The sequence below is a fragment of the Pygocentrus nattereri genome, chromosome 2 (assembly GCF_015220715.1).
Source record: "Pygocentrus nattereri isolate fPygNat1 chromosome 2, fPygNat1.pri, whole genome shotgun sequence".
Lineage (NCBI taxonomy): Eukaryota > Metazoa > Chordata > Actinopteri > Characiformes > Serrasalmidae > Pygocentrus > Pygocentrus nattereri.
The window spans coordinates 53129671-53155736 of record NC_051212.1 but is presented as its reverse complement, the minus strand read 5'-3'; the positions used below and the strand labels follow the sequence as shown (position 1 = coordinate 53155736).

The 26066-nt window shown below is 40.6% G+C and overlaps 1 protein-coding gene across 4 annotated transcripts in view; it reads right to left on the bottom strand.

The window, feature by feature from the left end:
* abi1b (abl-interactor 1b) overlaps positions 1-26066 on the bottom strand; it is a 31198-nt gene that overhangs the window by 3395 nt on the left and 1737 nt on the right. The window contains exons 2-10 of one of the 4 annotated variants that reach the window (XM_017703427.2): positions 17309-17476; positions 11713-11889; positions 9738-9752; positions 7855-7961; positions 6626-6766; positions 4765-4862; positions 3497-3709; positions 1822-1908; positions 660-845 (exon numbers count right to left, since the gene is read on the bottom strand). In XM_017703427.2, the coding sequence (XP_017558916.1) occupies positions 660-845; positions 1822-1908; positions 3497-3709; positions 4765-4862; positions 6626-6766; positions 7855-7961; positions 9738-9752; positions 11713-11889; positions 17309-17476 (1192 nt within the window). The remainder of the gene's footprint in view (positions 1-659; positions 846-1821; positions 1909-3496; positions 3710-4764; positions 4863-6625; positions 6767-7854; positions 7962-9737; positions 9753-11712; positions 11890-17308; positions 17477-26066) is intronic. The other 3 variants (XM_017703430.2, XM_017703428.2, XM_037531936.1) reach the window with 3 other exon arrangements.

The following is a 26066-nucleotide window of genomic DNA, read 5'->3' as shown; positions in this document are numbered from 1 at the left end:
CTTCTGTCACACATCAGCCCTGACACCCGTCTCCACCCACTCCATCCTGCCTGCACCCTCTTCCTCACCTCTTTTCTGCACTGTCCATTGCTCTGGATGGTTGACCCAAGATATTAGAAGTCATCCACCTTTACGACCTCTACTCCTTGCATCTTCACCTTTCCACCTGCCTCCCTCTCATTCACACACATGTAAATTCCTAAATGTGTTTTCAACTTGGACCATTTCACCAAAACTGGCAGAATTTGTTTTTCCATAATAAAACATTTCATACTATTAGTATGTAGTAGTTCATACTATGTCGCTGCAGTCATGCCATCGAATGGACACAGTGGATGGCTATTTTCTAGTGATTGCTTCGCAGCTAACAAGGCCTTTAAGAATTTTCGGTCATTTTTGACTAAAGTCCTAGTAGAGATTTCACAGATAAACAGACGGAAAATCAGAGGTTATATTCTTCTGAAATATGATAGAGATACATGTCCTGTTTGAGACATCAATAAGCTTCAAACTGCGTGTTCGACTAAAGAAGCTGAGGTTTCTGTCCATGTATCTGACTATGTTTCCTACAGTGTGACTATAGATTTCTACAGACTATTGTTCACTGGACCAAGAGAAAGTGTGGAAAATACTATAATACAAGGGAATAGGAGGCCCACCTTTTTCTATGTAGGACTTGGGGGCCCAGTGAGGGTCGCCGTCAGCGTAAGGGTCATTATAGTGCACCAGAGAGGCGTCTTCTTCCTCATAGTCCACAGGAGGAGGTGGAGGGGGCGGGGCCGCTTCCTCAAACATGGGCGTGTCCTCAGGGAGTGGGGGCGGGGGAGGGGAGGGGCTGTCTGATACTAAAGAAACAGCAGAAAGGCCGGACTGTGTTAGAAGTCAAGTAGGCCAGGTAACATACCACACATACATATATACATACATAATAGAAGTATATATAAGCGAACTGCCCCACTGCTGGTGCTGTTGTAAGGGAATGGGTAGACTTCTACTACATGTAGCAAGTGAAAGACACACATTGCCACCTAGTGGCAACTGAAAGCCCAAGCTATTGCTGCTAATACCAGATCAAGTTCTCAAATACTCATTATTGGTTTGATTATTATTATTATTATTATTATTATTATTATTATTATTATTATTATTATAATATTGCCCAGGCCTATGTTGACAATGATCTTACAAATCAGTGATAGACAATATTCTAAGGCCTGGACAACCAGGTAAAAGGTCCCAAAAACAAAAACGGGCATTTCTGTTCAATTATTTTCAACTCTGGCACCACGTACTGCTTAATTAAACAGCTGAAGTTCCGCTTAAGAGCTGGAGATGAGTGTCCAGAAGGGAACACACACACACACACACACACACACACACACACACACACACACACATCTAAACACAGTGGGCAAAGCTGGTACGAATATAGTTTAGTGGAATGCAAACAGTTATTATCCTTACATTTACAGCCCTCTCGTCCAGAGCAGCTTATAGTTTGATTATGTTACGAAGAAAGGCATATGTAGTGTTTGGAGTCTTGCCCAAGGTATAGTGTGGTGTGCCTGGGCAGAGAACCATTCTGATGTGTTTCCTGCGTGTTTACTTCTTATTTTTTCCTCCTGTTTTGAAAATTGTTTGCTCTAGCGCAACAACAGTCCCTGGCAAGCTATTCTGTATGACAGTCAAACGGCCCCTTCCTGTCAAAGTAGGCAGTTCTTGGCCTCGTTAAGGGACAAAATGCACTAGACTCTCAGACGTCTGGCTTGCACGACCAGGTGTGAGATAAAAGTGAGATAAAAGTAAATGAGGAATACTCACTGTTCTCCTGAACTCTGGCCACAAAGCCAGTGAGAGGAATCTGGGGAGTTAGCTGCACCATGGGGGGAGGCGGCTGGGCCACAGACACTGCGGACAGCAGAGGACGGCACACGCAAACACACAGCCCCCCCCCACAGACACATACATGCACAAACGCCACCACACAGACAAACAGAAAACACAGAATGACAAACAGGGAAAAGAGTGAACACGCAGCAGAACACTGAAAGCTGCTTGCAGTTGTTTTAAGGGCAAAGTCAAAGCAGGAGAGCAGACGCGGCTTCTGTTGTTAGGACTGCAGATGATCAACCCTGTAGCAGTTTATACGCAGCAGAAACCTGTGAAAAAGCTGCGGTTTTTAGGGAAACACACAGCTGTATACAATAGTTTGGCTGCAGCTGTTCACGTGACACATGTTGTTGCTTTTCTAAGTGAAATAAGCGAAATCGTTTTTTAATATTTTATGTTTGATTCGTCTCCAATATGTTGAAAATGTATATCGCTGCTGTCGGAAGAAAACCTTGTACCTCCTTTTTTATCGGTTTTCAGTTTTGGACATAATTTGAAAATGTTTGTTGTCCTGTACATTGGGTGTAAATTTTATGGTAGATGGACCAAAGGAAATGACCTAAAATATATTGGAAAAAAGTCTGGTTCCATTGACTTACATTAAAAGTAAAGTTGGTTTTTTCCTTCTCCTGGAAAGTTCTCATTTTATTCCAACACCAGCGATGTACAAGTTTGTAGAACAAATGTGTCCAGTCCTCGTGCAGACTCTGGCACACAGCCTCATTAAATGCACCTGATTCAGTTCATCAGCTAATTAGCAAGATCTTCATTAAGTGAATTCAGAGCGCAAGACGAGGATAAACACTAATATCCGCTGCACTTTCGGATTCTGCTACATACAAGGTCAAATATATTTTAATTTTAGTTACAAGCTTCAAATTTCAGTATTTAACTTGGCCAAAGAATGTTCATGTAAAATGCTGTTAGCTTAGTGCTAATATGCTACTAGAATCCCATAGGAGTGCTAATAGAAATGAGCATTGTTGTAAAGATTTTTATGTTTAAAAGGGTTTTTGCCACTTTTTTACTTATTAATTAATATTCTAGTCAAATATTAACACTTTTCTCAGCAAATAAACACAAACTACACAAATAAATTTTGAAAACGTGTCTTGGGTGCCTCAGACTTTCGCACAGTACTTTGTGTATATATGTAAAAAATTAGCTTTCACATATTTAGTCTGACAACAGTACACAGATTGTGAAAAAAAATGTAAAAAAACCCACATTATTTACAGATTTATCTTAAAATCCTGCTGCGTTGCAAAAATGAGAACTGAGTCCCTTCAAATGGAAAATGTTACTAAAAACTAATTTCACAATTAAATAATTTGTGTCCCTTTTTAATTATTCAACCAGGCTTCGCTGTTCGTATACCCCAAAAAAAGAAAACATGTTTTAGTAATCTCAATTTTTTAAAATTGGTCATGGCAAGAAAGTCATGAAGCCGCTGGCACAGATAGGGATGGGGTCAAAATTGTGATCTGTCCCCAATAAGAAGCAAAATGGAAGACGTGTTACTTTAAAAATGTCTAGTTTGACATGTTAAAAACAAATCGCAACGTGATATTAATTTCTCAACACTACAACACTGAAAGGCACTCACCTGTGTTTTGGGGGTATGTGGGACCCCCGTTGAGGTGTGGCTGGGGCACGGAGAACTGGGCAGAGCTGGAGGGCGCTCTGCGGTACGTGCCTGTGGCCGACACCATGGAGGCAGAGGAGGAGGTGGAGGAGGAGGTGTGCCTGGAAATCTGCCGAGAGATGGTGCCGAACTGGGACATCGGAACTGGCCCTAGACCAGGACCTTGGGGAACCACTGCAAAGTTAAGAGGGAAAAGGGTCAGTTAAACTGGCTAGAGATCAAATAAATACAGGAATCATACAGGTAATATCACTGCTAAGCCAACAAATACTTTATTAACACCTTGAACATCTTATTTTGGTCCTCTGACGAACAGAGCTGAGCTGCTGAAAGCAACAGTAGAGCTAATCATGTCAAGGCCCGGATCATCAAGTTATCAGCCCCTGGGCATGTTCGCTGATCTTTTTGGGTGTTCTGGGAATTTTTTAGGATATCATAGCAGGTTACATTTGGGCTACACAGAATAACCGCAATGTTGGCCATATCACACTATAAGTGCACATCTTATAATCGAGACAACAAAATCGCATAAACTTAAAAACCCAAACTGTCAAGCTAAAACATACAAAACCGGAAGTTTTCTTTTTCCTCAACCTCTTTTTATGTGGAAGTAGACAGTTCACAGATTAGCACTGACAATGTTGACGTAAAGATTTTTTGACTCTGCTTGGGAAATCGCGGATAGCGTAACGGTTGCTAAGCAGTGACTGGGAGGGAAAAGAAAGTGGGCGGCCCACCGGGGGGTTAAACGGTTATCATCTCTCACTTTCCCTCACAGTCCGATTTACTGATTGTAGTTTTTTAGTTATACTTTGAAAATTAGTTTAACAAGTAATTTGAATCCAGCACAGCGTCAGCAACATTTTCTATATAACCATCATATATTAGGCCTAGTCATGATTTTTTTCCCCTCATTTGTTTGTAATGTTTTATTTTCCAAAATAAAAGTCTGTGTGCATTTAAAATCTGTTTGAGGAGATTAAAAACTAGTTAAAACTTTTATGCATGACAGTGATCTGCATGGTCCGAGGGTGGACCAGCAGTGGCAGTCAGTAGGGTGCCGACCTCATCAAGCAAGCCGCTACCTGGGTAGTTGTAGCTGCTGACTTATTTTTTGCGAATTCCAACCGTAACACCTAAAAATTCACTAACATCGAAGGTAAAATCGAGACATACCTGCTAAAATGTGCCAGAGCTCTGTTAGCATGATGCATAGTTGGCATTCTCACCTGGTGCCATGCTTGGAGGGGAGGGTGTTGGAACAGCCAAAGGGATGCCCATGCTGTTCCCGCTGTTCTCTCGGCCACCGCTGCCCCCACTGCTTCCACTGCAAGGAAGAAAACAATAGTATTTTTTTCCAACTGTAAAATGCTAAATATTTATGAGGAGCCATTAAGATATGAATTGTTTACGCTGCTGTGGTACGTTTACCACCGATATTCATTACCAGCATTTTGTCACTAGCACTGCAGTCTGTAATCAAAGGCATAGAAGGGTTTACTGTCCACTCAGGCCATATCGACTTCCTCCCTCTTTCACTGTAATGAATGGGCCCACAGGGAGACGGAAGACGGCAGTGAATGGAATTCATGGCCACCACTCGGCTATAACCAAGAGGACTCGCTGGACGAGGTCCAAATCTCTGACCGGCGGTTATGAATGCTGCCAACATCAGTTTAACACCATCAAAGTTTGTCAAAGCCGCCTTTTTATAGACGAGTTTAGATTTTTTATAGGCTAAGATGCTAATTGGCAGGAAAAAAGCTTTCATGGACCTCTAAAGTTGTCTTGTCAGCCTCTGGTCAGTGTTATGTCCAGATAAGGAACTATGAATCTACACAGATTTTCTCTGAGGGAAAAAGTAACTGGCATTTTAAAATCACTGCTACACCTACAGTAACGAAACCATCAAAATACAAATGATGCTCCATCCATTGTTAGCAAGCTAACCAGCGAACACTCCTGGACACTGAGGAGGAGGCAGACGCATATGCGGAGATAAGCTTTTAAGATAAGATAAGATAAGATAAGATTTATTCGGGGCAAATCCAGATTCGGGGTGAGAACAGTCCAGGGTCAAGGAGCCAACACGGAGAGATCGGGGTACAGACATAATAAACAGAAACACAGAACTACATATCAAGCAAAGACCAGCAAAAACACAGGGCTTAAATACAACAGGGATAACGATGGCTAACATGACACAGGTGGAAAACAGGTGGTTACAATCGGGGCGGAGTCAAGAAACAAGGGGGCAGGACAGGGAAGAATCAAAACAAAGGAACCACATGGACAAGTAAACAAAAGCACATGGAAGACTGAAAACAAAGCAAAAGCACATGGATGACTGAAACCAAAACAAAAGCACATGGATGACTGGGAGGTGCCAGTCGTGACATTGTGAAAATAATCATTTTTTAAAAAATATTTTTTACTATGCTGTTTTTTTAAAAATGTTTTTATTTATTTATAAAGATCATTTAAAGTGAAGTTGAACTACATTTATAAGTTTGGATTATAAATAAATAATAATACAAAAAAACTTTATTCACAAATGCTGTCCCATGTTTTCATGTCACTACCAAAATGCAAAGAGTTTTAGTTTGTGGGAGGAGCCTTGTTTTAGCCATGCCCCCACATTTTAGAGCAGGAAGTGAGGCTGCATCCCTGCTCCTCATGGCCACATGGCACAAACAGTTAGATCCCACTGTTTTGAGGTAAATGTGTCCAAATTCTGAAAATCAGTGTGAAACATTAAGAACTGTCACTACTGAAAAACTTATTTTCTGCAAGTTTTTTCCTGATTTTATGCGTAAACAGCTGTTCAAAGCTGTGTTTGCTGGTCACATTCTGGCTAGCATTTCTAAGTTCTGCTCAAAAGGAGCTAAAATTGTCACTACCGAAACAGTCACTACTGAAACCTTTGGTAAAGTTGCGGGCACTCTTTAAAAGGGTTATTTGAGTGCTCATGCTCAGATATAGCTTCTGCCTGTATGTTACACTGTCAACTGTACCTTATCTGTTTTAACAAGTTTAACTGATCAATAAAGGTTATAATAATATGCAGTGTGTAGCTTTTATATAATCTACCTGTGTGTCCTGGGTCTCTGGTTGAGCGAGGCTGTGCGTCCAGGGCTGTTCTGACCTCCTAGCCGAGCTGGACTGGTCATGTAGTCGTTAGGCACCACCGGAGGCTTGACAGGCTCCAGAGTTTTATAGGGCGTGTTCCTTCTGAAAGAGACACACATACCTCAGGTTATCTTAATAAAACTACAGTGTTAGAGAGTTCATCCTACACAGGACATTTTGGCTTATTTCATCTAATACACATATATTTAATTCCCAGTCTTTAATGTATTGAATATATGCATTTTATATATTGTCAATTTTGTAAAATATCTGTGATATCTGATGTCAATGAAACATCAGCTTTAAAGGACAAGGATGGCCCTATGTTCCTAAAATTAATGCCAGCTCAAGTGCAAACTACATACGACAGATTAACTGTACAGATAAAACATTTAGCATGATGGTGCAGCCACAATATTTACAATTAATTTAAATTCAAATAACAAAAATAGCTATTCATCTCTGTAACAGAAGCAGCAAATACTAGCGTACCTAAATTTAGTACATACAAATAGCTGTCTGTTTTTTTAAGGATACAAATCCAAGCAGGATTGTTCTCCACTTTCAGAATATAAATGAACTTAGAACTGGTCCCTGAGGTACACCGTATTGTAAAATACCTCTGATACTGTATCTCTGAAACAGTAGCTTTAAAGGAGAAGGGTGATCCTATGTTCCTAAAGTTAACGCCAGCTCAAATGCACACTGTCATGAAAGCAAAACGGGGACACCCAACTATCAAATTCTGAAACTTCATGCAAGTATTTCAAAGATCCTACTTTTCAGTCACTGTCATGCTTAGAGGTGGGTAATCCAGGTTCAAAAAGTAAAAACCCTCCCCAGGATTTTGTTCCAAAAAAGCAGTTGGAACAAAATCCTGGGAAGGGTTTTTACTTTTTGAACCTGGATTACCCACCTCTAGGCTGACCGTATGATTTGTAATGAAAAACTTTATCACCATCACTGAGCTTCTCTATTAATGCACCATTTCACATCAGAATAGTCCAAATAATTTCCATTTAAATCTTAGCCACTGAATAATAAAAAAAATTTGTGTAATTTCCCTGTAAATTAGAAAAATAAAATGTAAAAATAGAACCTGGACCCAACTGTTCGCTGCTAAAAAGCAGCTAAAACGCAAACTACTCCACTGCTACATAGAAAGACAATCAGTCGCAGAAATGACTTACCCCAGGGTGCCCCGCCCTGCCATGGGTGGGCTTGGTGGTTTCTGTGTGGGCGGATTAGTCCTTGATAAAGTCCCTGCCCCTGCCCTGGCAGGCTGGCTGTTCCCTTGCTGGAAAACCATTAAGATGATCATTCGATTACAAAGGAAGTGAACTGATGAGTGTTGTGATGGAAACAATTGGAATCTTGTTTAAGAATGGGAATTTGCTTCTTCTGAAAATGACAACTCTAAACTGTTTTCATAATGACAATTACTATGCAGTACTGAACAGCCATTTAGCTAAATTTAAAAATGATGGTCAATATCAGGGGTGTCAAACTCAACCTCAAACTGGCCATTGTTTATTTAAAATATGCCCAAAAGGCAACAGCATCAAAATATGGCCACTTGTAGTAAACCTTAGAATACACTATATTTCCAAAAGTATTCGCTCGTCTGCCTTCACACGCATATGAACTTGAGTGATATCCCATTCTTAATCCATAGGGTTTAATATGATGTCGGCCCACCCTTTGCAGCTATAACAGCTTCAGCTCTTCTGGGAAGGCTTTCCACAAGGGTTAGGAGTGTTTATGGGAATTTTTGGCCGTTCTTCCAGAAGAGCATTTGCGAGGTCAGACATTGATGTATGATGAGAAGGCCTGGCTCACAGTCTCCGCTCTAATTCATCCCAAAGGTGTATCTATTGAGGTCAGGACTCAGTGCAGTCCAGTCAAGATCTTCCACACCAAACTCGCTCATTCCTGTCTTTATGGACCTGCTTTGTGCACTGGTGTGCAGTCACATTGGAACAGGAAGGGGCCGTCCACAAAGTTGGGAGCAAAGTTGTGCAACTATTTAGCATCAGTAATAAAACCGATAATCTGGCATTATTTTGACAAAATAATAATTACCCAGCCATTAAAGCTCATAACACGACACGCATGTTAGTTATGAGCTGCCTAATAAAAAAAATTATTCATAAATTAATGAAATATAGTAAGGAGGCCTTGAGATGCTTCCTCTCTGATGAGCCTCGACCCAAAGAAGCAGTTTAATAGAGCGTAACATAAGAGTCCTGATAACACCAGTGATCAAAATCCTGTGACACATGAATTTTTTTAATAAAACACACACAATACATACAAACTACATTTCCAAAAAAGTTGGGACACTGTGCAAAATGCAAATAAAAACAAAATGCAATGATATACAAATCATGAAAACCCTATATTTAATTGAAAATAGTACAAAAACAACATAACAAATGTTGAAACACAGATTTTTTTGCTGTTTTTTGAAATATAGATATAAATTATTGCATTCTATTTATATTTACATTCTGCACAGAGTCCCATCTTTTTAGGAAATGGGGTTGTATTTTAAATGTAGTATAATATTAATATTAATGATATGAAAACCAAACATGAATCTGTTTTATACAAATTTAACCTCTTAAAATGAATGTTTTATATTAAAAATGGTTTCTCAAATGTTGAAAATTGGCTTTGTGATGAGCTGCTTTACAGATGCAGACTATGAGACAGGACAAAAAAAGTAAAAATCTAAGAAATCACAAGGGAAAAGTTTTATTTAATCTGAGGTCAACTATATAAATGTACATACTGACCTTTGGAACTGTGCCTAAGGTTTTAAGGATCTTTTCAAGCCCCGCAACCTTGTGACATGGTTTCCCATCCAAATACTCACACATTTTCTTGTTCAAAAAGGTGGATTGTGACTAAAACTGGAACCTTTTAGTAGAATTTCTTTGCTGGATCACAGTTTACACATCAAATAAACGCAACAACAGGATTCAGAAACATTAAGGTGGCAAAAACGCTTTGCAGCAGATGACGGCTGGGGAGCTTCAAAACACTATGAGTCATGTAAGAATGCACTTACCTTTGCTTTTAGCCACTAAGCGAGTGCAGTGAGAAAGAGAAGAGACACATGTTTACTCAAAACTTCAACTTAATGAGGAAAAGTGAGTAAAGAGGAGCGACACAAAAGCCTTTTAATCATGATGAAGCACTAAGACCTTCCTGGGCTACGAGGCCTAAGGAAAGAGGCAGCTAAAATGCCAGAGCGAACTGGAAATAAAATTAAGGAGTAAACACATAAATGTCAGTGCGAATTGTCTGGAAGCCCTGAGCTGCTTGACTAACTTGTTCGGAATTATAATTTTGTATCAGAGAAACATTTATTTTGTCGACGAGACAAATGTGGTTCTGCCCTTTAATTAATCATGTCACATAACTTAATTTAGTTCATATGACAGATTAACTGTACAGACAATACATGTAGTATGATGGTGCAGCCACAATATACACAATTCATTTGAATCCAATTAACGAAAAATAGATATTCATCTCTGTACCTGAAGGAGACAAATCCAAGCAGGATTGTTCTCCACTTTCAGAATATAAATGGACTTAGAAGTGGTCCCTGAGGTACACCGCGCCCAATCATGCATTCAGTGACCAAATAAACGCAACAACAGGATTCAGAAATCAGACATAAAGGGTTAAACCAAGGTGGCAAAAAAACGTTTTTGCAGCTATTCATCTCTGTGCCTGAAGCAGCAAACACTAGCAATCCTAAATTTAGTACCTACAAATAGCTGTTCCTTCAAGGACACAAATCCAAGCAGGATTGTTCTCCACTTTCAGAATATAAATGGACTTAGAACTGATCCCTGAGGTACACCACACCCAATCATGCATTCCTGATGCTACTCTGGGTCAGTCACCCTGAATAACTGAATCTAACTAAACACAGCTATCCTTTACAAACAGAAAAATGAGGACGTAACTCCAGCATGCATAATAACTGGTGACTACATGCATCGTGGGGAGCACAGGGAAGCTACACCAGTATCTAATTAAGCGCAGAACTGTCCGAATGAGTAATAGCTGAGGTGAGGATGTCACTCGGAACTGACTGGCAGGAGGGCCACGTTTGATGAGCACCAGGTCAAACGCTTTAATGGCATCTTCGTGGTCTGGGGGAGCCCATGGGGTAAATAGGCCTGACAAAGCATTCAAATGAGACCTAGGAGACACTATTACTACATGACCTCTGGGTGAACAGGATTAGGGATGGACTGCATAATCTAAAGTAGGTCTACCTGAATGGAATACAGAGATTAAACTGACAAAGTAAATCCCGTTAAATGTGACAAGAATTCCAGCACTTTCACCAAAAATATTCACACACAACACACACACACACACACACACACACACACACACACATATATATATATATATATATATATATATATATATATATATATATATATATATATATAAATAAATATATATATTTGTAATATATATTTGAATAAACAAAATTAATAGAATATTAATTAATAATTATATATATATATATATATATATATATATATATATATATATATATATATATATATAATAAATAGTGATTTTCTGGATGTTGGTGTGTTTGTTTACCCATCTCCAAGCCTCTCCTGGAGGAAGCCCAGTATTATATGTAGTTAAAAAGCAGCTCCTGGTTTGACCAATCAGTGCTCAGTAAATTGAGCTCATGATGTAATTGATGATATTAACGAGTCTCTGTGGCGGCTGTGAAGGTGTCCAGGAAAAATATGGACCCGAGAAATTCTTGTTACTTTTGATTGTTTTTCTGTTTATTTGAATTATGAATACGACTTTATTCTAATGTATATTGTGATAAACTCACTGCTGAGGGAAACTGTTTAAAAATGTACTTAGATGCCTAAAACCTTTCGTACAGTACTGTATACGCATTTTAGGAGAATTTTGTCAGATGATCAACAACTAAAGATCCATTTGTGCCTCTCTCTTTCATTCCAAACAAGACCACATGACACACTCACTTTGACACCGTGGCCCACATCGTCCAGCAGGGTATAATCTATGGGCTTCCTGATGTAACGCACTGGCCGCTCCATGTTGCCAGGGGCAATGATCTTGTGGGTCCTGGACGTGTTCTTGTTGGTGGTCAGAATCCCAATCTCTCGTCTTGCAACTTTCTCTTTATGGATGTCCACAGTCTACAGAGAAAGAAGCAAAGATGGAAACGTTTCTCAGTAGTTTGATACACACTTATGAGCCAAATCTTAGCATAAAGTTATTAGGCGGACACACTGAAGTGATTTACGGAGCATAATATGGCAATATGTTAGAATACTGTCATAAACAAAAGGCAGATGATGTGTTTTGTTGATTTTGTGTGTGGGAATCAACTACAGAGAACACATTTCTACATACATTTTAATGCACAATGCATCCAATATGTTAAAATTGGCTAATTTGTAACATAAAATGTAAAATTTGCAGAAAATTATTATTTAATTTTGTTCACATATATTCACTTAGAAAATCAATAAAACATGCAATTTAACCAGAAGCAGGGGTGGGCAATATGGCAATATTTATTGTTATTGCGATAAATTATATGCTCTAATATTCTTTTCTGAGAGTATCATGGTAAGTACTTAAAAATGCTGCCCACCTGCATTTAGTACAGCGCAGTGTGTGGAATGTTGAATAATAATCATTGTATTCATAGTTTTTGACAGTAATTTTTAAACATAGTACTTCTTTGTCTGTTGTATCTTAGCAGATATCGAAAAAATAGCTATTCATCTCTGTACCTGAAGCAATACTAGTGAACCTAAATTCAGTACCTACAAATAGCTGTCTGTTCTTTAAAGGACACAAACGGACTTAAGACTGATCCCTGAGGTACGCCGCGCCCAATCATGTACTCCTGACACTACTCCGGGTCGGTCATACCACATAACTAAATCTAACTAAACACACTAACAGAAAAATGACGACATGAATTTGTTATTTAATTTTGTTCCACATATTTTCACTTAGAAAATCAATAAAACGTAAAAAAAAAAAAAACTTCTTTTCTATTCTAACTTATCAGATGTCAGAAAAAAAATTAAAATAGTGACTTTCTGTATATTGTGCAAACTTTTTAAAGTATTGTGATATTAAATTTTTGCTGTATGGCCCACCTCTTGCCAAAAGTGTGTATAACTTGCTTATGACGGTTATGTACACGCTGTCCTGGGTACAACACAGTAGCTGACTGCATGCTTATTAAAAACATGCGAATCAGAAGTGCCCCAGCACTAGTCAGCATGCAAGCCGCAATCAATTTAAATCAACTGCAATTAATACAAACAAAACAGAAGACATTTGAAGTCAAAATGTACCCAAGTACATAATGAATTTTAGTTACTTTTTCCAGTTTTCCAGCTTTCCTGGAACTGGTAGATATATGCAAGGAACCGGTAGATATATGCAAGACAGCTAAATAGCCAAATTAAAGCCAACAGAACAACAAAAAACAACCAAAACGAGCAACAAACCATTAATCATGGTTATTATGAACAATTTCAGGCGTCTCTTGAGCAGGAGAAACTATATCCTTTTCAGAAGTTATATTAACAGACATTAAAGGAAAATTCTTTCCAAATTTCTGCATAATTCAAACAGTGAGATGTAAAACCATTTAAAATGAAATTTTACCAGCTTAAATGCCTTTACAGTGGTGGTGACTGGAATCTGGGGTTGTGATGCCTACATTGCAAATATATGGCAATGAAAAACCACCAGTGAACCTACATGTCCTCTGACTTTTATACATAACATTGACAATGGTAAAATAGTGTTAAATCTAAAAACTTAAGTATTTCCGAAGACTTTTTTGCCTTATAACGCCCTGAGGCTGATGTCTGGTTCCTATCACCACCACTGCAGCAAGTAAGTTTGCCTTTAACGGCATGTTTCACGTCAAGTCCACTCTGACCATTCTACATGTCCAGAAATTCTGTGGAAATCGTGTTTAGGTTGTTAAGACAAAATGCAGCTGCACCACTTAGCCACCACTTCTGGGTTTAGGTTCCCCCACGTTTCTGCTTTCAACACCTGCTCCTCTATATATAATTATGGCTCATGATTGCAGATGTCACTCACCACATCACTGTGAAAATAGGCCTTTTGCATGTGTGTACAGAGGGACACAGGAAATGGGTCAGCCACATGTGAATGTGGGCAGAGTTCACACACGCTGCAATACCATACTGATGTCTTTCAGAGCATTCGATAAAATAAACACAACACAATTAGTCTGTGCTCGAGCTGCACAATATGGCCTACATACTAGTAATTATACTCTAAACACTGGGACTGCCTCGCTATATGTTAAAAGAACACTGATGAATCAAGGATATGATGGTTAAAGACTGGCTTGGGTTTTGCTGAATTACAAGAAATTCAACAAGAGCTCTGCTCTAGAACTGTGATGACTGATGCTCACAGCACACGGTACAAACACTGGGATATGTTAGAACACTCATTTGCATACTGCAGCCTTCTCCTGCATTGGTATTGCAAGGCCAGTGCAAGACATGTCTACGGGAACAGTCAAGTTCTACGCCATAAAGACAGCCAATATACACTGTACAGCCTCCTAATTATTTAGCTCCGGTGTTTCTAAGCCATAGCCTTTGCTAAAACTAAGCACATTGCCTTGCAATGTCCATGGACAAGCAGTAGAACGGGTCATACTGAAGAGCTCAGTGACTTTAAACGATAGGGTGCCGCCTCTGCCACAGGTCTGTCTGTGAAATTTCTGTCCAGCTAGATCTGCCCCAGACAACTGTAAGTGCTGTTATTGTGAAATAACAGCTCAGCCACAAAGCGGTATGCATCTCACAGAGCAGGACTGCCAAGTGCTGAAGCATGTACTGTGCCTGTCCTCTGTCGCATCACTCACTACAGAGCTCAAAACTGCCTCTGGAAGCAACACCAACACAAATTCTGCGAATCCGGAGCTTCATGAACTGGGTATCCAAGGCTGAGCAGTTGCACACAAGCCTAAGATCACTAGGCGTAACGTCAAGTGTCAGCTAGAGGGGTGTAAAGCACCGCCAGTGGTTTCTGGAGCAGTGGAAACATGTTCACTGGAGTGATGAATCATGCTCCACCATCTGGCAGTCTGGTGGATGAATCTGGGTTTGGTGGATAGCAGGAGAATGTTACCAACCAGAATGCATAGTGCCAAAAGTAAAGTTTGGTGGAGGAGGGATAATGAGGGGCTGGGGCTGGTTTTCAGGGTTCCAGTGAAGCGTGATGTTAATGCTACAGCAAACAAAGACATTTTGGACAATTATAACTTTGTGGCAGCAGGTTGGTGATGGCCCTTTCCTGTTCCAGCATGACTGAGCTCTATAAAGCCACGGTCTGACCAGTTTGGTGTAGAGGAGCTCCAGTGCCCTCCACAGAGGCATGACCTCTACCGCTCTGAATACCTTTGGGATGAACTGGAACATCGAAGCCAGGCCTTCTCGACCAACAGCAGCACCTGACCTCACATACTCGAGCATCAAAATTGGCCAGCCCGAAAATTTCTGACAGTTACCCACTTTAACTCTAGTTTATCGACCTGTATACAGGTCAAACAATAAACACTGAATTTACTGATAGAGGCACAAAGCAGGGCGGCATCAATATGCGATTCGTGGGCGAATGCATTTATAAAATGTGAAAAATAGGACTAGATCTGCTGAATTAGTCTTACAGAGAAATAAACTGTTATTTAGAAAGGGATATAAATCGCTGTTGTCGGATGAAAACCTCGTATCTCCAAAATGAAAGTCAAGGGAACCAGACATCCTTCTAAGTCATTTTGGGCCATTTCTGTTGGTCCATTCTTCATGAAATTTACGCAGAATGTAAAGGACAAGAGGCATTTTCAAATTATGTCATAAACTGAAAAATGACAAAAATGGAGATACAAGGTTTTCTTCCGACAGCAGCGAAATGGAGTGTAACAAATAAAATGTGGGTCCCAGTAACCCAGGAATCACCTAAACATCCTGCACTTCTACATAAATTCTCAATAAATGCATTATCAAATATTGGTTCGTAATATTCAATTTCTTTATGCATCCCCAAGAAAAAGTGATGGGAAAGTTTCGACTATATGCTCACACAGAGCACAATCTGCTGGACCAACAGAGATTTTAGATACATCTCAAACGGAAAAGGGCTCAGCAAACACTTCCCCGCCGTCCCTGAGCTCAGAGCACGAAATGCCAACCAAATGTCTCTGAATTATCAAGAGATTCAACTTAACATTTCTGAAAGTGCCTGTTGCGATTCGATCGGTCATGTCTAGACGTCCTGGGAGGGCACATGAGAACGTTCCTGTTTGGTCCAGAAAAGAGGACCAGTTTTCAGCAGGTCGACCAGCCCTTTTCACTGCTGCTGTGCCGTAGCTGTTGCTTTAAGCAGTGGCTTTTGTCTCCGTTCAAAACTTAAAAAATAAATGAATCAAATCCTTCACGTTTGCTGACACCTGCACATGAAGACGAGGCCAAGCCAACTGTATGATAATCTGTATTAGAGTTAGGAAAAACGGGAATATGGCAAAACAGTCATAGCGTGATACTTCAAGAGGTTTTCAAAATACACAATGTTACAATATTTATTCGTTGATTAATGTATATTAATAATCCTGATTTGTGATTAGTTAGAACAGGTAAAGTAAGGCCACTTTTCATTAAAAACTGTGAATACAATCATTTGTATTCAACATTTCACACACCGAGTTGCATTGAATACAGAGTCTTTGCCCTCCAAGTGTTTGAGTAGTTATGATATCTCTCATATGCTCTGAAAAGTCTATTGTGGTACAAAATTGTGGGCTAATTTATCATGGTAGTGATAAATGTTGTCACACCACCCAGCCTGAACGTTTATACTTTTACTATTCCCAGATAGTTGCTCAAATGCTCCATCTTAACCCATTCATTTTGGACTCGCTCGGCAGCGCCCTCTAGTGTTTGAGAAACTCAGAAGACATTACAGAGTGGGAATTCTCCTCTCTACAAGTTCTCTGCTAATGGTGCTGTCTGTTCATTTTCCTGAAGAGGGCCTAATTGATGTCTAAGATAACGTGGAATAAAGTGTCATTTTTAATACCATTTAACAGTTTCCTACCTTACACCAACGTAAATGATAAGACATGTCTGGTGTCTGAAGTTTGCTTCTGTGGTTTTGCACTGAAGCTACAAGGCTAATATAGCTAAAAAACAACGGAGGCTTACACCCCACCCATTAGCATTGAGCTAACTCTGGCCTCAAACCGTGTGGAGCTGTTTGGTAACCTCTAACGGACGTGCTTATTTGGCCTAGCTAGCAGAGATATTTATTTCATCATAAAAATGCTTAGATTTGAAGGAAACAAGTAGTTTCAGTCATTCTCTCCAAACTAAGAATCTTCACAAGCTCACATGACAGCACAGTGTGAATACAAACCACAAGTTAACTCATTGGAAATAAGAAAGTCATTCAAACCAAAAGCCCCCAAGACACCCCCAAGGCCTCGGGGGAAGAGCCATTTGGCTTGTTGTGGTAGCGTTGGCATGGCGACGGCGACAGGCTGACCTGGGAGATGTGGTTGATGGAGGATTCCATCCGGCGCAGCTGCGAGGCCTGGATGTCCAGCAGCTGCAGCACGTTGTTGGCTAAGGCATTGATCTGGTAGGCCACGCTGGCCAGAGACTGGGTTGTGTAGGCTTTGGTCTCCTCCAAGGCTTTCTTCTTATCCTGCGCCTGAGAGCAGAGACAGGGAGAGATGGTTGAAGTGATATGCCTGTAAATCTACCCCCGGGACCAGAAGCCATCAGAACCTAAATATGAGATAACACCAACATGGATCAAGCCAGAACAGACGTTCCTTTGAAAAAACAAAACGATGTCTGCGATTCTCAGATGTCTGAACTGAACTGTGTGAAGCCGGAGGAAGGGTCTGGAGCCTTAGTGGCCGTTTCCCAGGCATGACTAGTCTTAAGCCGCAGTAGCCTAACAGCCTAAACAACTCCATCATTTATATCACAGGCTTCATCATCATCATCATCATCATCGCTTTTATTTATGTAGTGCCTTTGCCATGCTCAAGGATGCTTTACAATCACAGAACATCAACACATTGACCAACAACACTCTAAACAAAAGGACAACACAGGTAAACATTCAAGTATACAACAAGTACGTCTTTAACAGAGATCTGAATGAAGACAGAGAGGCTGCATCCCGTACAGACTGCGGGAGAGTATTCCATAACTTGGGAGCTACTACATTAAATGATCGACCACCCATAGAAGTCAATTTAAATCTAGGAGCATGAAGAAGGCCTAGATTTTGCGATCTCAAAGTATGGGATGGAACATATAGATGAAGAAGCTCTGCCGAGCATTGGGGAGCCAGACTGTGCAGAACTTTATATGTTATAAGGAGAACTTTGTAGTGAACGCGGAACGTGGTGGCAACCAGTGAAGACTCTGAAGGACAGAGGTGATGGGAATCAAAACATGGCTTGAATCAAAGTACTTACAATATGATTCACTGTAAAAGGACAGTATAAAAGTCTAAAGAATGTCCCTTGAATAGATTACATGCTTCAAAAATCCATCTTTTAGTCAGAAGATGCGTCAATCCCCGGCTTCATGTTCCCTAAATAGCGTGCTAGATATGGACATTTAGAAATTCCAGTCTCTACAGCCAGACAGTGCATTGTTTATCGAGTGTGGATGTGTCCCAAATGACTATTTCTTAGCTATATTTTGCACCGGTGGGCTTCAGGATCTATCTAACTCCTACGTAGTGCATCATGCAGGGAGCAGGGAGATGTTGAGATTCAACCTCAGTGTGAGAAGACCGGAGTGATTAGGTGACCAAAAACTACTTATACAGCATTAAACAGTGCTGTGTTATCATCTGTTCATTGTTAGACGACAAATAGTTAAAAAGTTAATGAAATGACCGCAACGTACAGCGATGGGCCGAACAGTCTTCTCCTCTATCGACGGTCCATGGATGCTTGGCAATGACATCGTACCAAATAGGTTAGCAGTGGCTTATTACTAACATTAATTATTATATTATTGTTATTATTATTAACAAACAAAGTAAAGCGGAACAATATATAGAGAAACATCAACACCAACACATCAAAGGCCTGGCAAAAATGGTGAAATGCAGTTTCTGGCTTCTTATTCGCCAGCTTTCCGTTCCACCTTAAATGGGGCAGCAGTTCCGTTTTGGTTAAACGTAAATACTGCACCATTTAAGGTAGAACTTCGAATCCAAATAAGGAGCCGACTTCAGGTCCATCACATCTCTCGAGCTATTTGTCTCATACATGCGTCACCACACAGTTGCCCCACCGACCATCAGGCACTGCTGGAATTTGGAAATGATGTCCCAGCTGTACTTCAGTACCAGCTGCTCCACGGGCATCTATGTTCGCAGCCTCCAATATAAAGTGGACTACTTCAGATGTAATGGACTAGACAGTGGGAGGTGACGGAGGGTCTGCTGTGTTTTCATTTCTGTTTGAAACGTGAATAAATCATCCCTGACTCAGACACTGAAGTAATTGCGCCGAGACACTTTTGTACGCCCTTGATATCTGCACTTATTTGTGGCGTATCGCTATAACTCAGACATGAGGAACTATTTCAGCTGGTGTACCAGAGGGTACACATGGGTAGCAGTGGAGATGTCGATTCACCACTAAAAACCCTAATTAGGTCAAACCTGAGGCTGTGAAACTGGCCCCTTGATATCCTGAAGCTCGAACAGATTTGGAGATATTTTCTACAGTCTTTAAAACTGCACAATCACAACACCCCAGACGAGTTTGCCATCCTACGTCATTTAGTTTAAGGTGCTCAGATCTATATTTAGCCTCTTTTGCTTTTTGATGGAAGAGGAAAATGCACCGTACTGTCACATTGCTGATCGCAACATCTGACAAAGAACTGAGGAGCAGTTACGCTTTAAAAACAACAAAGAATTTCCTCCCCACAGTGGGATGGCTGGTCTGATAGAGGTAAAGTGGAGCAGCTTTGCTCTGCTAAACATTTAAAGCCATTAGAAAGCGTCAGTATATATAGTTCAGAATTCATTGTGCTGCTTTTGCCAGCAGTCACATCATCAATAAATACAAAGGCACCAGTTCTATTGGCAGCCATACATGCCCATGCCTTAACACTACCTCCACCATGCTGGACAGATGTACACTTTCAAACTGCATCTATTCGGTTTTTTAACATTACTTGATCTAATGATTGAAGCATATTAAGCATACTGATGTATTTCGATGTAAAAAGAAGTATACTGATAATATTGTGTTGTATATATACACACACTTAAACTTGTTACTGTATCATGGCTTTTTTCAAATACAAATGCAAATTTGAAAATGCTAATAAAATTTTCTTTAATTTTGACCTCAGAAATGAAAACCATATCCAACAAAAAACAAAAAGTCCGGAATGTTCAGTCTGAACGGGAACAGTGTGCCTGTACACAGCTGTTTGATTCAATGTATGTGTGTTTTCGTAGGACCATCATTAGATGACAATTTTTTCCCCATAGGAAGGAAAAGTTTGTGCACTTGCTTATGTCATGACAATACAAGTCCATGTGCAACACCCTATTAACCATATAGGATACAACAGCAACCTTCAGCATCTCCCTAGCAGCCGCCTAGGATACAATTGCAACTGCCAAGCAAACCCTTAGCAACCACCTGGAATACCAAAGCAACAGCCTAGCAACACCCTAGCAACCAACTGGGATACCACAGCAACTACCTAGTAATTCCCTAGCAACCACTTGGGATACCCCAGCTACAAACCAGTAAAACTCTAAACACCACTTGGGATACAATAGCAACCACCTAGCAACACCTTAGCTACCACTTGAGATCCCACTGCAACCTCACAGCTACACCACAGCAACAACTTGGGGTACCATGGCAACCACCTAGCAACACCGTAGCAACTGCTATAGCAATCATCTGGGAAAATCATATCCAACTTCCAAAAAAAACATCTTAATCATGACTTACCCCAGTACATTTACAGGCACGTGCCCTCCATGAACTTAAGCGTTACATTACCAGTGAAACAGTTAACCTTTGACCTCGCTCCAATTAACAGTGTAAGTAAATGTGACATGGGCATAAACCCAATTAAGGACCAAACGCTGTAATTACAGAAGCTGAGAGGTTCATCAGGAAGGCAGCTCTGTCTGAACTGTGCACTGTAGATCTTTTACTATGTATATGAAAAGCACCGCTCTGTTAGACGTCCAGCACTTACTTCTCATTTTGGGCCTCGAACGTCAGCGAGGGTGCGAATCAAACACATACTCCCTGATTTTGTGCTACGTGCCAAGTAGGTCGCTCAGAGACAATGGAGTTTGGGTCAGTGGGTCAGCGCACTTCTTAATGAGCTGTGTGCTCCGAGCATCAGTATCAGTCAGTTAATTCATCTGACACTCTGGAGACACTCTACAGTGTGCCTGTGCGCTCACGGAACATTAAACAGAACCAGAACCAGGCAGAGTTACTGCTACTGCCTCTTACCTCTCACCTAACAGGTCACCAGAAAAGTGGGTTTTTAAGTGATACTTTTTAATCCCACAAACGGGGAAATTCCTCCTCCCATCTGTGAAGTGAAACACCACATACACACTAGTGAATACACACACACACACACACACACACACTAGCGGGCAGTGAGCACACTTGCCCGGAGTGGTGGGCAGCCCTATCCGCAGCGCCCGGGGAGCAGTTGGGGGTTAGGTGTCTTGCTCAAGGGCACCTTAGTCATGGACTGTCAGCACTGGGGATCGAACCGGCGACCTTCCAGTTACAGGGACAGTTCCCAATCCTCCAGCCCACGACTAAAGAGCATGGGAAAACTGTAACTTTACAGGAGGAGGAAAAAACTTACTCTACTTTTAATGTAAGTCAATGAAACCAGAATTTTTTCTAAGTAATTTTAGGTGATTTCTTTTGGTCCGATCATCATGGAATTTACACACAATATATAGGATTATGGGTATTTTCAAACTATGTCAAAAACTGAAAAACGACCAAAATGGAGACATGAGGTTTTGTTCCGTCAGCAGCGATACATACCATTATTTATTATGTATCTCCTATGAAACTGAGGTGGATATTCTGCGGTTTTGCCAGTGAATAATGAAGTGATGACAGGCATCTGAAGACTCTCTGAGTTTAAAGTGTAAATAGAAGTGAATCAGTTCATGAATCTCACCAAAAAACAAGATATAAAAATGCAACACAAGCAGAGCTGCCAAGATGATTGAAATGCCAGAAAGGCACCCAGCTGGATTCCCGGCGGCCCGCCTGAAGGACGACGAAAAGACGAGGGTTCAGACAGACAGGACGTTATCAGCTGTGTGTCTCAGGTCCGTGTGTGACCAGAAATTTCAATTCATGTAACTTTTTTTAAGCTGATCTCATTTTTAACCCAAAGAACATGAATCGCACCTGTTAGTAATGAAGTCGCCTGGTGTTCATTCTGGTTAGTATTTAGTTTGTAGCTTCAAAGGTGCTGAAGCGCCTTCATGCTGGTTGTTTGTGAGGTGTATTTGCTACTGCTTGCTCTTTTTCCCCTACTTAAGTTCACCCACTTTAGTGCAGACTCAAACCTGTAGATGAAGAAGTTAGACTGAATGTCAATGTAATTAATTACGTAATTGAGTAATTAGTTATTATAAATTACAAAGTAACTAATGTTTTATTTGGTATCGTTATCCAATGCAAGGATAACTAGGATACCTTTACAACCACCTAGCAACTCCTTAGTGTCCATTTGAGATACCCCAGCAACAACCTAGCAAAACCATAGCAACCACTGGCATACCATAGCAACCATGTAGCAGCACTTAGGATACTATAGAAACAGCTTAGCAACACCCTGCCAACCACTTAGGATTGCACTGCCGCTGCTTTGCAAAACCCTAGCAACCAATTGAGATCCCACAGCAGCCTCATAGCAACACATTAGCAACCACTTGGGATACCATAGTACCCACTACGACAACCATCTGAGATACCATAGCAACCACCTAGCAACATCCAGGTTACCATTGCAACAGCCTTGCAACACCCTAGCATCCACTTAGGATACTGCAGCAACTGCCTGACAACACCCTAGCAACCACCTGGAATACCACAGCAACCACCTACGTACAAGCTTAAACTTTTCATTAGTGAATATACTCTTTAATTTAATTATGATATTATGTAACAATGGTATTAACTTTTGATTTATACGGGTTATCAGTAGTCAGTCTAACAGAAGCGGTCAGTTTGGTAATAATGTGTCTAACGCTGTCTGTTGTTACACATCGGTATCATTGTTTCTCATCCCTTCCTCTAAAATACCTCATCAGCCAGAGCCTGGGTTAAATTGAAGCTCCATACAGTTACTACAGTCCCAGAAAACTTCATGTGAAAGGGAGGAGGACTGATGTCTCAGTGGAGCCCAGTGAAAGCTGAGCTGGCACTGTGAACTCCATCTGAATACATCCCCCTCAAACAGCTCATGAATAGGGATGCATCACTGGGAATTCTGGGCTGATGCTGATATACATTTTTAACACACATGTGCTTTGATTAGCATGAGGGAGAAGTATAATTTATTATTGTCATAAAAGTAAAAAAAATTAAATGCAGATATTTTAGTGGAGATATAACTTGCCTGAACACTCTGCGCTCCCAGAGACAATCAATACATCATCAAATATTGGTCTCAAATATCAGTCAAATCTAAGCGTCTGCCCAGTGCTGATCATTTTTTGGGCAAATATCTTCTGATATTTCCAACTTCCAATATTTTGATGTCATAGTGATCTCAATAGTTGTCATAGTAACCCCTAATGCGGTGGTGGCTTTATGAGAAATTCCGCCCTTCAATGAAACGAACCATTTAGCCTGATGGCTTCTTTTGCTGTGGAGATGTGCGCTTGTAGCAACAACAAGAAAAATGCTTTCTTAGCAAACTATTTATGTGGTTTCGATTGTTTTTTAGACTGGCTGTCAGTTTCAGGTGTATAGTATAGTATAGTATAGGTGGATAGTATCCTGGTCCTATATGACTGGAATAACTGCACAGGGACTCTGTTGCTGGTGAATGGATAGACTTCCCCATAAGGACTTTTTAATACAGTCACTACTTCAGACTAGACTACAACACCAGATACAACAGGTCTAAACACTGGCCTGCACTGTTTTACCCAAACCTAGTTATGTGAATGCACTGATCCATCAGAACATCCTCAAAAACTCATCTGGAACATCTGAGCACATAATGACAAGAAACATCACAGAAAAAGAAACTGTGATTGTTAGGGAACCATCCCTGTGACCGGAAGGTCGCCGGTTTGATCCCCTGAGGAGACAGTATGTAACTGAAATGCCCTTGAGCAAAACACCTAACCACCAACTGCTCCCCGGGTGCTGCGGATAGGTCTTCCCACTTTATTAGGTACAATTGCTTGTTAACACAAATAGTTAATCAGCCAATCACACGGCCACAACCCAGCACATTTAGGCATGTAGAGGTGGTCAAGACAACTTGCTGAAGTGCAGACCGAGCATCAGAACGGGGAAGAAAGGGGATTTAAGGGGCTTTGAACGTGGCGTGGTTGTTGGTGCCAGACGGGCTGGTCTGAGTATTTCAGAAACTGCTGATCTGCTGGGATTTTCACACACAACCATCTCTAGGGTTTACAGAGAACGGTCCGAAAAAGAGGAAATGTCCAGTGAGCGGTCAGTTGTGTGGACGACAATGCCTTGTTGATGTGAGAGGGCAGAGGAGAATGGGCAGACTGGTTCCAGATGATAGAAAGGCAACAGAAGCTCAAACAACCAACCAGAACCTCTGAGGAACGTTTCCAGCACCTTGTTGAAAGTCTGCCATGAAGAATTAAGACAGTTCTGAAGGCAAAAGGGGGTCCAACCTTTTACTAGCAAGGTCTACCTAATAAAGTGGTCAGACAGTGTATTACAAACTTGACACACTTTTGAAAAATATATGGAAATATATATTCTCTATCATGCAAATCCCTGTATCTCTATTTTTGTCATTCTTTATTTTTTACATAGTTGGAAAAGTCCAGTCCACAACGCCATTTGACCAGGGGCACCAAAACGTTTGCACACAACCAGATTAGAATTAGAGAGCATCATTTCTTGTGGAGTATGATAAATACATCACTGAATATCAGTTTAAATATCGTCCGAATCTAAACATCGATATCCATCGCTTGACTCCGATATCCATCGCTTGACTCCGATATCCATCGCTTGACTCCGATATCCATCGCTTGACTCCGATATCATCGAGCATCCCTACATTAAAGCATATGAGGACTGTGTATTTGAAAAGCAGGGCTTTAGCTGCTCATTAGCCTACACTCTTAAAGAACATGGTTCTTTAAGGGTTCTTTGGTAAAGACAATAGTCCTATTTAGAGCCATGAGTTCTATACAGAACCATTTCAAATGATTGTAAATGGTTCTTTGCATGGTGAAATGGTTCTTCAGATTAATGGAGAATGTGCTGTATATAGTTCTATACAGCACCAAAAAGGGTTCTTCTGCAATCCTAAAAAATATGGTTCTTTAAAGGTTCTTCATTAAAGACAATGGTTCTACATAGATCCATGAACACCTGAAGAACCATATGCATTCTTAAATTGTTCTCTGCCTGGCTCAGTGGTTCTTCAGATTGATGGGGAACATGTTGTATACGGTCCTGTATAGAACCTTTGAAGAAGCAGATTTTTAAAAGTGCAGAAAAACCCTTTTTGGCACTACCTGGTTCTTCAAAGGTTCTTTATTAAAGACAGCGGTTCTGTATAGACCCATGAACACTTGAAGGACCATTTTCATGCTGAAATGGTTCTCTGCCTGGTGCAGTGGTTCTTCAAATTGATAGGGAACATGCTGCATATGGTTCTATATAGAATGCTTTTGAAAATGGTTCTCTATGGCACCAAAAAAGGGTTCTTCTGCACTTAAAATGTTGGTTCTTCAAAAGTTCTTCATTATTTATGCTTAAACGGTTCTCTGCTTGGTGCAGTGGTTCCTTAGACTGATGGGGAAGGTGTTTTATACACTCCTATATAGAATCTTTGAAGAAGCATATTTGTTAAGCATGCAGGAGAACCCTTTTTGGTGCTATATTGTTCTTCAAAGCTTCTTTACTAAAGACAGTGGTTCTGTGTAGACCCAGGAACACTTGAAGAACCATTTTCATGCTGAAATGGTTCTCTGCCTGGTGCAGTGGTTCTTCAAATTGATAGGGAACATGCTG